General features: G+C 35.1%; 2 protein-coding genes across 2 annotated transcripts; one reads left to right on the top strand and one right to left on the bottom strand.

Annotated features, from left to right (window-relative positions):
- Window positions 1-5,024: 5,024 nt before the first annotated feature.
- LOC125838028 (uncharacterized) lies at window positions 5,025-6,843 on the bottom strand. The gene is made up of 2 exons (XM_049517080.1): window positions 6,052-6,843; window positions 5,025-5,966 (listed from the first exon to the last, which is right to left on the bottom strand). The coding sequence occupies exons 1-2, from the start codon at window positions 6,841-6,843 to the stop codon at window positions 5,025-5,027; spliced, it is 1,734 nt and encodes a 577-aa protein (XP_049373037.1).
- A 1,589-nt stretch (window positions 6,844-8,432) lies between these two features.
- LOC125838179 (F-box protein SKIP16) lies at window positions 8,433-13,982 on the top strand. The gene is made up of 5 exons (XM_049517253.1): window positions 8,433-8,749; window positions 9,635-10,357; window positions 10,465-10,683; window positions 12,406-12,512; window positions 13,665-13,982. Exons 1-5 carry the CDS (start codon window positions 8,546-8,548, stop codon window positions 13,741-13,743), a joined length of 1,332 nt encoding a protein of 443 aa, XP_049373210.1. The 5' UTR covers window positions 8,433-8,545; the 3' UTR covers window positions 13,744-13,982.

Raw genomic sequence — 13,982 nt, 5'->3', positions numbered from 1 at the left:
CACCTCCATTGAAGTTTGTCACTTCAATATCACCATTTTTACTACAACTTCACCTTACTTTTTTTACTACTATTAGTTTTACTCTCTATGTTTTTAAAACTTTATCCAAATACTTTCTTATATTTTGAACAATTTGATAAACCCATTAGATTTCAAGATGATTAGGAAGTATCATATAGTTTTTTTATCCGATTTTAACTAAGTTCTTTCAATTTTCGGGGAATTCATTGATTCTTTTAAAATTATCATTTCTAATTTTGAAGTTATATGAAAAGGATTAATTGATGATACCTTCAAAATTTTAAATTTTCTTAGAAAAATAATTAGTTTTGTTATCAATAAAGTCTAGAAAATAGTATGAATTCTTTTTTATAAAAAAATCACTGAAATAAAGAATTTGATAGGAGAAGAAGAAGAAAAAGAAAATAAAAAAATGGGAGAGGGGCTCAACTTGACGTAGGAGTGGGGTGAGGGTGGGAGGAGAAGAAAAAGAAAGAAAAATGGAGGGATGGATCTCACTTGAAAGTGGGGTGGATGATGAGTAAAAAAGTAAGAGAGAGAGAAATAAAGAAAAAATTTAAAATGAAAAAAAATTATATTTTAATTAAATTAACACGTGTCATGTAATGATTGGTGTATGAACACACTTGCTTCTTAAAATATGAGGCTGATTGAAAAGTGATATAATAATATCTGTTCAAAATTATTTAATGGAATAATAGAACGGTTGCAAAGTTAATATGTCTTTTTTAAAAGAACAACTTTCACATATAGCAAACACAAAATTCATATTTGAATGTTATAGCAAAATTTGCATAATTGCGCTCCATAGCAAACATAAATATATATATTTCGCTATACATATACAAAAAAAAAGCAGTTGTATAATCTTCTTTGGTATACATATACAAAAAGATCAATTGTATAAAGTGAGAGAAGCGAGTGAGCGAGCGAGATCTGGGAGAGGGGAGAGAGGGGAACGAAAATATATGTATATATACAATTTTCACGCATTTTATACATTTGCGTTTTTGTATAAAGTGTGAGAGGCGAGTGAGAGAGTAAGATCTGGGAGAGTGGCAAGCAAGATCAGGGAGAGGGGAGAGAGGGGAACGGAAATATATGTATATATACAATTTTCTCTCGCTTTATACAAACACAAACACATTTTATACAATTTTCGTTTTTTGTATAAAGTGAGAGAGCGAGATCTGAGAGAGTGGCGAGCGAGATCTGGGAGAGGGGAGAGAGGAGAACGAAAATATATGTATATATACAATTTTCTTTCGCTTTATACAAACATAAACACACTTTATACACTTGCGTTTGTATAAAAAACGAGAGAGGCGAGGAAGAGAACGAGAGTAGAGAGCGAGATTCACCAGGAGAGAGGTGAAATAACAACAATTTGCTATGAGGTACAATTAAATTAAATTATATTTATAGCATTTCATTTAAATTAATAGTTTGTTATTATATACAATTTTTCCTTTTTAAAATTTGAGACAACTGTAATAGTGACTTTAAGGTGGGGGATAATAATACGGTTGCACGATATTATTTGATGAATGCGTTGTACCTTTGCACTTTGAACACGTGGCAGAATAAGGGGCGTTGAAGAAAAGTGACAAATTGACAAGCGGTTGATAGCTAGACTACCAAGTTGGCATGCTTATTTACTTGGTCTGCATGTAAATAAAATATCCTTTTGGGAATGTAAAATTATAATATGTAGGAACTTTCTCCCATTATAATAAATTTAATTATGCTTTATAGTTATAGTTTGCATATTTACGAATTATAGTTACAGTTTAAGCTGTTTCGTTTGTATAATTCATGGATTTGTATAATTTGCAGGTTTGTATAATTTGCGGGTACATTTGTATAAATCAGTTATTTTTGTACAAACTCGAAATAATGAATTTATACAATTACAAACATCAGAAGTGTAAACAGTTATACAAATTTCGAATTATACAAAAGTTATACAAATTCCGAATTATACAAAACAAAAAAGTTGAGCCGCGTAATTATAGCTAAAAGTAGATCGCGAATTATAATTAAAGTAAACTATAGTTATGTTAACTAATTAGCTAGTATATATTTGCTTATACACATAATTTTTCCTAATATATACTATGTAAATAAAGAATATTCCAATGAAATATTCTCTCTTCCCCCTTCATCCTTTTATAATTTTTTTATTTTACATTTGTAAGAGCTTTTTTTTTTTTTTTTTTTACTTCATGGCTCAAAATTCACAATCGTAGAGTTGAAGATGGAGAATGTTTATTCCATATGTAACTAATTTGGATAATGTCATTATTAATTTTGTTGCGAAGTGATTAGTTTAAGTAATACCTATTTACGTAATAACATTAAAGACAAATTTGATTTAATTGACAAAAAATTAAGTTATATTTTAACCCACTTTTTTTGTTTTAATTTATTTGTCTTATTTTTAATTTTAATTTTAATTTTACACATATTATATTTGAGATCACAAAATTAATTTTACAAAAAAAATTCAAAATTTTATTTTCTTATACCCAAAATCAGACGGATTATTTTTACCCTTTTTTGTAAAAGAAAATACTGAAAATGATTATTGTCACATTTGGGTTTGTAACCTAACAAATATATACATAGAGCATATGACAAAAAAAAAAAAGGCCAAAGTCATCTGTAGCCACTCAAAGTTGTCCTCATTATTCATTTAGACACCTCAACTACACCTAGTACCTATTGAACACCTCTACCACCCCAGATTTGAACCATCTAAGCATTTTTTGCCTACATGGCAAATCGTTTGTGATTCACGCAAATCAGGCGCGTGAATTGTTTTTTCTCCCATTTTTTACCCTGCATTTAAGACATCCAACGTTAAAATCTTCTTCTTCCCCCAAATACATTTTAGAACCCTAATCCCCAATTCTCTCTTCTTCCTCTAAATATCCAACATTTCTCTCTTCTAAATCAGTTGTGTTTTATCAAATGTCACAAAGTTCAGTGAATATCGAGGAAGTCGATGTATGTAAGTGTGGTTATTATTGTCGACTGAAAACTTCGAGGACTCCATTGAACCCAGGTCGTCGATTTTTTGGATGCAAAGCATCAAAGGTTTGTAGTTATTTGAACAAAGGCTACTGTTATTGTATTATTTGAAAAATCAACATTTTTGTATATTTATTACTATTATGTGGTTTGTAGGAAAATGGTGGATGTGGCTATTTTAGATGGATTGATCCGTCACTTGAAAATGTTGATGAATCATCCTTAATGAATAGATTCATAGATGGTCATAATCCGATTGATCGACTAAAGAGAAAAGTGAAAGAGCTTGAAGAAGAAAGGGATTCTTTGAAATTTCAATTGAATGAAAATGAAGAGAAGATGATGGTATTGAACAAGAAGCTCAAGGAAGTTAAACTCCAAAGGGATTGGGAAAATGTCAAATTTAACCGAGTTGTGATTGTTTTTCTTTGTCTGCTAACTATAAAATGGTTCTTTAATATTGTGTAGTTCAAAATTGTAGTACTTAATTGTTTAGTTTTGCAGTAGTTAGGATGCTATTTCACGTAATTAGTGTTGTACTTTATTGGTCTGTTAAGTTCATATTTTATATCAAATTGGAAGTTTGAATGTGAATTGATCAGTGTCTCTTTTGTAACTTCTAGTGTGAATTGATCAGTTTCTCCTTTATAACTTGCCTCTGTTTTATAACTTGCCTATAACTTGCCTCTGTTTGTTAACTTGCCCTGTGTTCTGAAATTAGTTCTGGGATCGACTTGCCCTGTGTAATTGTTGTTCAAAAACTGAGCTAATAACACAAATGCATGGCTGGAAAATACATAACACAAAGTCATGGTTGAAAAATACATAACACAAATGCATTGAGAGGTAATAAACAACCATTGTCTTGCATGGTTCAAAAATACATAGTCTTGCTAACACAAAGGCATGGTTCAAAAATACATCACACGAGTGTTCAAAATAAACTAAAGAGTAGCTTGTTGAAGACCCTTTTAACATGGGCCAAAATCATAACAACTTTCTAAATGAACTACTTTTAGTTTTTCCTGTTTGCTTTCATTTGTTGCAACTGTGAGGTGCTGACTGCATCTTTTCCCTTCCATTTTAGGCCACGAGGTTTAAAGCCAATGTCTATATTGGTTGGTGAAGCACTCTTCAATTTTGTTGGCCCATGTAGAATCTTCTCACTTGATGTACCAGGCTGTAATATAAGAAAGAAAGTGTAAGATAAGGTAAGATCATAATATAGCTATCAGAATATACACCAAAACAGAGTAAACATACATTAAATACTTGGGCTCCAGTTGTAGGATTAGAGTAAACACCAAAACCAGTTGCAGGCCTTCTGTTACCTCCAGTAGCAGCAGCAAATGAGGCAGAATTGTACGGTCTTTTGTGACCTGATAAAGGTGGCAATTGACTAGAAGAACTATCACTTTCAGTAACAATTGGGGTCCCTCTTACATTAGCTTTTTTTCTTCCCAATCCTCTTCCAGTCCCAACTTGAACCCTATTTTGAGGACGTCTTGGCACAGATTCTGTGTCAGCATAAATAGAACTTGGTTGACTTGATTGTGTAGTTGCATATGTGGTTCTGAAAGTAGAATGCGATGGACCTCCCATTGTAGACTATATAGCATAAATAAGGATATATGAATAACTTGTAGATCAATCAGAAAATGTAAATGAATTATTAAATCTAATCTTACTGTTGTTTGAGTAGTTCTTGGCACAGCAGTGGTATCAGCACAAACAAAACTTTGTTGACTTGATTGTGTTCTAACCTATTGAACAAAAATAAGGAGATATGAATAACTTAGACAATGAAAATTAACGCAAATGAATATGTAAATCAAATCTTACTCCTGTTTGAGAATAACTTTGTTGGCTTGAATTTCCTTGACTTGTAGGTTGAGAAGTGCTCCCCCTCGTATACTATGTCACCACAAAATAAAATATATGATTATAATATATATAAACTTTTAAGCAATTTACAAATGTGAATATGAAGTATTACTTACTCTTGCACACACAGCTTTGTTATGACCAGTTTTCTTGCATATGGTACATGTCATCTTTACTCCTTTTCTTGAAAGTTTCCCCCATTTTTTTGGCTCACCCTTACTCTTTCTTCTCTTCTTGCCAGGTCTGCCTGGCATTTTTCTTGGTTTTGGAGGCTCTATTGATGGATTTGTAGTTTTAGGCCACATCCTCATATTGGGAATAGGTTGGATAAAATGGATGTAAGCCTTGAGAAATGTTTCCTTCTTATACCAGTGCTCTACATGTTGATCAGGATCTTGATTCAAGTAATAATAAGCACAAATAGCATGAGGGCAAGGAATACCTCTCAACATCCACAACCTACAGTCACAATGTTTCTTCTCCAAGTCAACAACAAATGAATATTCCCCCTCACTAATCTCAAAACCATTCAACCCATTCCATTGAACATTACAATTATTTGAATACTCCTTGTTTCTTTCTAGTATTGCCCTTGCCATAGGTGCAATGTCTGATATCCATGTTTCAGCAAATTTGATCATGTCTATATGTCTGTTCATCATTTTATGCCTAATATCCTCTAACATGGTAATAATTGATTTATGTCTAGCAGCTAAGATCCAAGAATTGAAAGTCTCACACATGTTATTTTCTACAACATCACACTTGGAGTGAGTTTGGAAAAAGGCCCTAGACCAATTTCTGGGATCATAATGTAGCAAGTCCTCTGTTATTTCCTTCTTACCTAGCTTGGACATTGCATGAACTTCTTCTCCAAACTTGACTTCAAAGGAGGCCTTTGAGCATCTCCAAAACTGTTTCCTTCTTTCTTCTCCTTTCCAGTTCACATGCCAGTTACTCCATATATGTCTAGCACACATCCTTTTCTCAGCATTTGGTAACAACTCTGACAAGACAGGAATAAGTCCCTAACAAAAAATATGTACAAAATAAGTAATTGAAGAAGTAAAGATAAAATTAAAACTAAAATATAAAAAATTGTATAATCAATACCTTTTGCATATCTGACATTACAGTCAAACCTTCACCAGTTCCCAAGTTTAGATCAGCAATTAAATACCTTATGAACCAGCTCCAACTATGTTTTGTTTCTGTATCCACAACTGCCCAGGCAATGGGATACATTTGATTGTTCCCATTCTTTCCAACAGCAACTAATAGCTCACATTTACAAGCTCCCTTAAGAAAACAACCATCAAATCCAATTATATTCCTACACCCCTCCAACCATCCTTGCTTAAATGCATGAAAGCACACATAAAAATACACAAAAAGGTTCTTTCCTGGTTCAGTTTCCTTATCAATTTTTACCCAACAAGAGCTTCCAGGATTGGTTTGTTTGATCATATCTGCATAGTCACACAATCTGGCAAATTCAACTTTCCAATCACCCATGTTTTCCTTCATAATCCTCTGTTTAGCCCTGTAACAAAGAGTCTTACCAACATAAAGACCCAATGTCTTTCTAACCAAATCTTGAATTTCCCAAATCCTTATGTATGGTTGAGATACAATTCTGTCCTTAAACTTTCTAGCAATTAACTTTGAATTACATAACTTGTTCCTGTTTAATGGAATACACTTATGAACAGGATGATAGTTCTTCACAATGAAATCACCTGAGTCCCTGTGAATGGAAGCATATAACAACCACTTACAGTTAGCATTTTTGCACTTCACCCTCACTCTATGTTTTTCATTAGGTCTTAACTTTATCTGCCTCCTGTACTCTACAGCATAATCTGCCACTGCTTTCCTGAACTGATTTGCACCCTCAAAGACCATTCCAAGCTCAAATATTGAAACTTCACAATCTTCATCATACCTAACTTTTTTGCTTCTCCTTCTAGTAGGTATATCTACTCCCCTAACAACATCCACATCTAGTTGTTCATCACTATCATCACTCCAACAGTCTGAGCTATCAATCTAATCCTCATCTCCACCTAATTTTCCTGCATATTTGTCAGTTTTATTTTTTCCAATATCCTCAAAGCCTCTATCTATACCACCAGCCTCTCCAACTGGTATTTCTTCAAATTCAGTAGCCTTTTTTCTCTGTTTTTTGTTTCTTCTTTCTTGTCTAAAAGCTCTCAACTCCTCATCAATATCTGAACCATCTTCTGAAGGTATATCTAGATCTGAATCACTACTCAAGAAATCAGATTCACCTTCTCCACCTAGGTTATCATCCACACCATCTCTACCTAGGTTATCATCCACACCCTCTTCACCAATGTTAACATCAACACCCTCACCACCAAGGTCAACAGCCTCACCTTCTCCACTTAGGTCAACAGCCTCACCTTCTCCACCTAAGTTAACAGCCTCACCCTCTTCACCAAGGTCAACATCAACACATTCACCAAGGTCAACATCAACACCTTCACCACCAACATTAGTTAGATAGCCTCTAGGTCCCTCAGTGTCAAGTAAGGGTTCATCTAATACATGACAGACAAATACTTCAAAAGTGTCCTCATGTTTTAAGTCTTTAATTAGGTGTAGGAGATGTTGGTCAGTTGTAATTAGGACCCATTTTTTATTCAATAAATCCTTCACATAAAAGCCTCCAACAGTTTCATACCCTAATTCTTTAGTATAATACAGTAGTTCCAAAATGGAAAAGTGGTCCTTAATAATATACCTGAGTGCAGACACACAGTTTCCAACATAAGTAGGGACAGATATCTCGGATAAGATTCCACCGTGGTAAATCTTTGTAAATATAACGCTTTCCTCCATGGTCAATTGTTAGCCCTACAAAATATCAAACAAACCCTAGCTTAAGATAACGGAATATACTCATATATCCCATACAACAACTAAAAAACAAAGTTTTAAAGCATATTTTCTGGGTAATAGTAAAGAATGGACAGAATATTCGCAAAAATCACAAACCCTATATTTTTACAAAACCCTAGCTTTTTGGAATTCATTTAACAAAGCATGTAAAAATCATTAACAATCCTAACTTACACAAGGAAATCTTCAAGATTGTAACACGAACAAGACGAATCCAACTTCAATCTGGAGGAAATCGCGAAGATGGAGAGCTTCAATTTGGAAAAAATCGCGAAGAGAGAGAGAGAGAAGTGTTCTGTCAATTTTAACGATTTAGGAATCTTCCCCAATTAAGACATTTACAAATACACGTCGGATACACGTGGTAGTTGTTAAATGGTTATTCTATACACGTCGGATACACGTGGGAGCTTAAATACACGCGCCTTGGCCGTTTATGAAAAGTGATAAAAAAATGCTTAGATGGTTCAAATCTGGGGTGGTAGAGGTGTTCAATAGGTACTAGGTGTAGTTGAGGTGTCTAAATGAATAATGAGGACAACTTTGAGTGGCTACATATGACTTTGGCCAAAAAAAAACTCTACTTAAATAAACCAGCTTATCTGTTCTCTTTCATCTTCACTCACTTTGGCGTTTCTGTAACCCCCGGCGGCCGGCCGTAGACGGCGGAGGAAGATAAAAGATGGATCTAGAAAGGTTAGGTGGGCTGTCGATGCATATAATCTTATCGAAATTGACGCCTCAAGATGCTGCATCTGTAGCTTGTGTTAGCAAAAGGTTTAGGAATTGGAGCTCTGATGATTTGCTATGGTCCAAATTCTGTGCTGATGATCTTGACTTATCTTCTCCAATTGACCCACTTGGAAATCCCTTGCCGTCTTTCAAGGTATAGATAGCTGCTTAATTTATGCATTTAACTGAGGTTTTAGTCGAAAGTACTCTTTTTTCGTCCTAAAAAGAATGAGGGTCGAAAAATGTGATTTTTGGAATGGGAATGTAGACATTTCTTAAATTTCTTTCTTTGAATTTGAAATTAGGAACTTTTTTTATTTTATAACTGTGGTGTTCTGCCCATGGCAGAGCAAAATCTGAAGGCGTAAGTATACGAACTAGCCGAAGAAGCTTAGACACCTACTATATATACAAAAAGAAAATAAAAAATTTAGTTATAAATAATATGATTTTCCGCCAAAGGGGGGTTCGGATGAACCCCTGACCCTTGGGCCTAGGCTGGCTCTGCCCCCTGGTTTGGGCCATTTTGCTTGCCTCGACTAATTACAGAGGATACCTACCACTTTCACCTCCCACTACCAACAGGTACTGCCAGCTAACTCTCTTCACCAAGGCTAGAAGAGATAGAAGAAATCACCTAGTGTTTTGTCTGTGTTAGGATTTGAACTAAGACCTCATGACGCTCAACCCACTTCATTGACCAGACCTCATGACGCTCAACCCTTGGGTTCTTTTTTAGAACTAGAAATATAAAGGAAATTTGGGAAAATGTGATAATTTATAAACTGTTTGACTCATCAGATGGTGATAGAGTTGTATATGCAGGGTGTAAAGAATTGCAAGTGATTGTAGCATTCTTGAGCTAAAAATATGCTTGTACTAGAGTAGCTTTTATTAACAAACAAACCCAAAATAAAAAAGAAGAAACAAATAAGAAAAGTAAGTCATTATATATGCAATGATCATGTGAATATGCACCATTAGTGTGCATTCCTGAAACACTTTCTGACATCTTGGCATGTTTATGTTGTTTACTTAGGCATCTTATCAAACATGGCGGGAGGATTTCAATCGGTACCCATGGCCCTTGGTTACTCGCGTTAAAAGATGTTGGGACAGGCTAAAAGAGTGGCTAGCCATAAATTTCCCTGAAGTCTTGTCTACATTGCGTAAAGGTGCATCTGAGGAAGAAATACTGGAGTTGGAGAAGAGTTTGAAAGTAAAACTGCCTCTACCTACTAGGGTTCTCTACCGGTTTTATGATGGTCAAGAACTATCAAGTGAGGAGTCCAGTGGGAGCGTGCCTGGGAATTTATTAGGTCTCATGGGAGGTTACTCCTTTTATGACCATCTGGTGAATGTATCTTTGTTGCCTTTACATCAAATGATAATAGAAACTAAAGAAACTATCAGACATATCGGACTCGGCAATCGATCTAAGTATGTTGTTGTAGCGGCTTCTTGTGGTTACAATGAAAAGGTTTTCTTTCTGAACTGTTCCACTGGTCAACTTAATGTTGGTACAAGGAATCTCACAACTGACGGAGAAATGATTCCTTGTGTACCGAGTGCCTTGATAAGTTCAGTGCATAATGTAAAAGGAACTCAACCCCAAGATGCCATGCTGTTGTGGCTAGAGGAACATGTCCGTCGCTTGCAACATGGAGTGATCAAAGTCCGTAAAGAAGGAAAAGTGAGAAGTATCAGTCTTTTTCCAGAAGTACCTCCACTTTGTTCTCTTGCTGTTACAAATGGTGTAAAGGTAATTGTTCTGATACCACGGAGCAAATAAAATGAACATTGTTCTTGTCAGTTGTTTCTGGTTTTAATTCCATTCTGTAGACTAGACTGATAGTTAAATCATGTCAGGTCCGCGCTTCTTCTGTGTTTGTCCCAGAGCTCAGTACCATTCAAGATGATTATGAGAAGTTTTTTTTTGCTTATTCTATCCGCATGTCTCTTTCACCTGAAGGATGCATAATGAATGGGATGACCTTCAATTCCTGCCAACTATATCGTAGACATTGGATCATCCGCTGCAATGATAATATTGTAGATGATGTAAATGGAGAAGCGGTGATAGGAAAGGTATCATTTTTGTTAAGTTTTTTGATGAGGAAACCACCCTTATTAATTAAAACGTTGAGCTTCTGCTTTTGATCATGTTTCTTTCAACTGTTAGCTTGTTAGCAAGTTCTTCGTTAAATAGTTTCAAAAAAAGCTTGTTAGCAAGTTCTTAGTGGGCACCTCTCTCATGTGAAATGCCAGTATATTGTTTTTTCTTTTCCAAAGACAACAAAGAATCTACTGCCACTTGGGATCTTCTATTTTGTTTTTCGCTCAAGCTAAAGAAATAATAATGATTTGCTTTTTTTCTGAAATGGAAAACAAAACTTGCTGGAAAGAAATAATAGACGAGATGATATTCTTGTTGATCAGATTACATAAAGGACTCATTCAAATAATATTTCTGTAATAACCTAGTTATATAGCTATCTTTATTTTGGGGAAGGATGGTTATGAATTAGCCTCTTTGCTCTTCTGCTGTCAAACTACAGAAGCTGTAGAAATGATGGAAAAACAGCCCTAAAAGAGACATCTTCATCAAAAAAAAAAAAAGACATCCCTAAAAGAGACATACCAGCTCTCATGAAGTGTAGGAGTTCAGGCTTTCATAACCGGGGTTTATGGAATTACAGATAATATAGTTATGATAAGACTGATAAATAGGTTTTATTTGTTCAATAAGTTTCTTTGGTTTTCTTTTAGATAAGAAAGGAAGCTACTAGGGAAAAATGTATTTTTTTTAATGCCTGGAACGTCATAGCAAATGATACTTCTCTAGTTGAGGCTGAAATTTATGTGGTCTTTTCAGTTCATGACGAAAATGGATGTGCTCAAGTCAGTTGGGAAGTATCTTTACATTGATCTAATAAATCAGTTCAGTTGTGTTAAACTTAAAGAAATATGGAAACTAGATATTGCTTTGATACAGAGAGAGAGAGAGGGAAAAGCATTTTAAGCTAGCTGTCAAATATTTACTTTTATGGCCCAAAATCTGAAGTTCTGGTGGATCTCTTTCTTGACAGCATGTCAAAGTCCTCAAAGTTCTATGTCAAACTTCTGCCGAATAAATTAACTCAACTTTAATATCAATGAACTCCTCCCTTGATGAACAGCTCCAGGCTCTTTTCCTTCCCCAGTAGCCAGGGGTGGAAAATGGTGGGGGATGATTGAAGGGTTATTGGTTTTTCTTTTTCTATGACGATTATGTGATTCTTCTCTGTATTCTGTTGACCTGAATAATTTCAACACTTTATCAGTATAGTATTTTGAGAATTGAGATGAAATCAGAACACAACAGAAAAAAAGAGCACAATGTTGAGGGTGGGAAACCTCTTCTGTTGTAGATAGTTTTTGACCCCATATTGGCGTGATGTTAATGAAATGACTATTTGATTTCCTTCATCAAAGAATGAAATGATACTTGATTTCACAAAAAAAAGAAAGAAGAGTAGATGTCAGGGAAACATGTTTGTTTATTGTCAAAGAAACGAAAGAACAAGCAGATTCCCTTGTGCTCATTTACCACTCTCATTATAGTGCTCCTTTAGCTGCACCAATGACCTCTTTTGACCAATATCCAAAGCTTGATGTGCTGCTTCTTTTTTCCCAGCGATAGTTTAACTATGGCCTATGGGAGCTGGTGCCTTAATTTTCTATTATAATGTGCATTATTGTACAAATTGGCTCAGCCGCCGTTTGTACTGGAGATTATCTATTTTTTTGCGCTTCTGATGATACTTGCAGTATCCACTGCTACGACCAGGGGAGGAAGAATATGTCTATGAGAGTTGCTCATCACAACCACATTCACCAGGCTCGATTGAAGGATCTTTTACTTTCGTACCTGGAAGGTATGTCACATTACTGCAATTGTTACACCATCAAAATGACATTCTATCGGTTGTTCCCTTGTTAATGAGTCATTACACCTTCACATACACCCTAGTATGGATGGTAATTGCACTTTCATGTGTATACCCTTTTTACATGGCCAACCTGTAGATCCTAATCCGACAGATTCTTATTTTGATCCTGAAATGATACAATGGTTATGCACTCTTACTGGGACTTTTAGCTTCATAGAAGACATTTCTTGAATCCCCACCACCCACCTTTTCAAAGGAAGGCAGCAGTGATCTAGTCGAATAGCAACTTCAAGTATGTGTCCTTGGAGTGACATGATTTGACCTGAATAATCAGGTGAGCATTTTCTAGGCTTTTAAGTTGTAGGGCAAAGTTGGTTTGGTGTGTTCGAGCAGAACGGACCATATTGATACAGTCATCCAATTGTTATATTTTATAACAGAAGAAAATAAGTAAATTTGGCCATGTGTTTTTTCATTTGATTGAAGGCAATACTCAGATTTGAACTAGGAAATTAGGATCTGCTTTTCATTCTAATGCTTCTTGCAGAATTCTTGTATTAGGCTGATTGATGTTAAGCCTCATCCGTCGTGGTCTGCCTGCTGCATACTTCTCTTTCTGCCTCTATTATATTTTAAGAATGGTTGTTTGATAATAAGATTTTCCTCTTCGATAAATGATTAGCATGGTCCCTAATCAAGGATGACATGCACAAATTGAGATCTGGTTCAAATTTCTGTTGATTAATAAAGAAATTTCCATTTCAGTAAAGGATTCATTTGCTCTCACAAACTAAGTTTGGAGAAAAACTTGATATTTCAGAGCCTAACATGTTTTACGAAAGCTTTCACAATGTGATAGTATTGCACTTTATTGAAGCTGGACTATAGTAACCTTAAAATTGTAGGAAATCCTTTCTGCAGTGAGAATCTGAAACCTCCAATGCTGTATCATTGGTCCAGAGGATTTTTGTGTTTGTTATCACTTTATGGTTCTCTTTACAAAATTTAATCGGTTGTTACTTTGTGATGGCTTTTTTCTTTTTGTATGTAGAGCAGTTTACGTATTTGAAAGAGTTGGGGTTACTTTTTTCTTGTCTGGATACTTAGAACATTACTGCATGTTCCCTTTTTCCGCAGATTAACAGATCCAAAAGGTAGTCCGTTCGAAGCTGTGGTGTCAAGATTTACCCTTGTGATGCCGGACTATATTTTCTGATGGAACTCATTCGAAGTTCACTCTTCTGTGTTATGCGGTTGTTTTTGTAGTGAATAAGCGCTATCATTACTCCTGTTAGTCTATGTGTGATTTTCATCCTTTCCCCCTTCCTGTTGTGCTTCTTTGGTTTACTATTATGTTCTTTTCCTTTGAGAAGAAAGTTATTTGGACTCTGGCCAACGTACTGTCTTGTAGAAAAGGATATACAACATGTAATGCCAAACTTCGCGTTGTGCTAA

The sequence above is a fragment of the Solanum verrucosum genome, unplaced genomic scaffold (assembly GCF_900185275.1).
Source record: "Solanum verrucosum unplaced genomic scaffold, falcon-dt-bn FXZP01000079.1, whole genome shotgun sequence".
NCBI lineage: Eukaryota > Viridiplantae > Streptophyta > Magnoliopsida > Solanales > Solanaceae > Solanum > Solanum verrucosum.
This window is presented reverse-complemented; position numbering and strand designations above follow the sequence as displayed.

Bases quoted from the DNA above. Each gene is read 5' to 3' on its own strand.
- LOC125838028 (XM_049517080.1), bottom strand. From the start codon at position 6,843: ATGGTCTTTGAGGGTGCAAATCAGTTCAGGAAAGCAGTGGCAGATTAT. The intron at 5,967-6,051 runs GTATTGATTATA...ATTTTTTGTTAG, and splicing joins TAATGTCAGATATGCAAAAG to GGACTTATTCCTGTCTTGTC.
- LOC125838179 (XM_049517253.1), top strand. From the start codon at position 8,546: ATGGATCTAGAAAGGTTAGGTGGGCTGTCGATGCATATAATCTTATCG. The intron at 8,750-9,634 runs GTATAGATAGCT...TTGTTTACTTAG, and splicing joins ATCCCTTGCCGTCTTTCAAG to GCATCTTATCAAACATGGCG. The intron at 12,513-13,664 runs GTATGTCACATT...CTTTTTCCGCAG, and splicing joins TTTACTTTCGTACCTGGAAG to ATTAACAGATCCAAAAGGTA.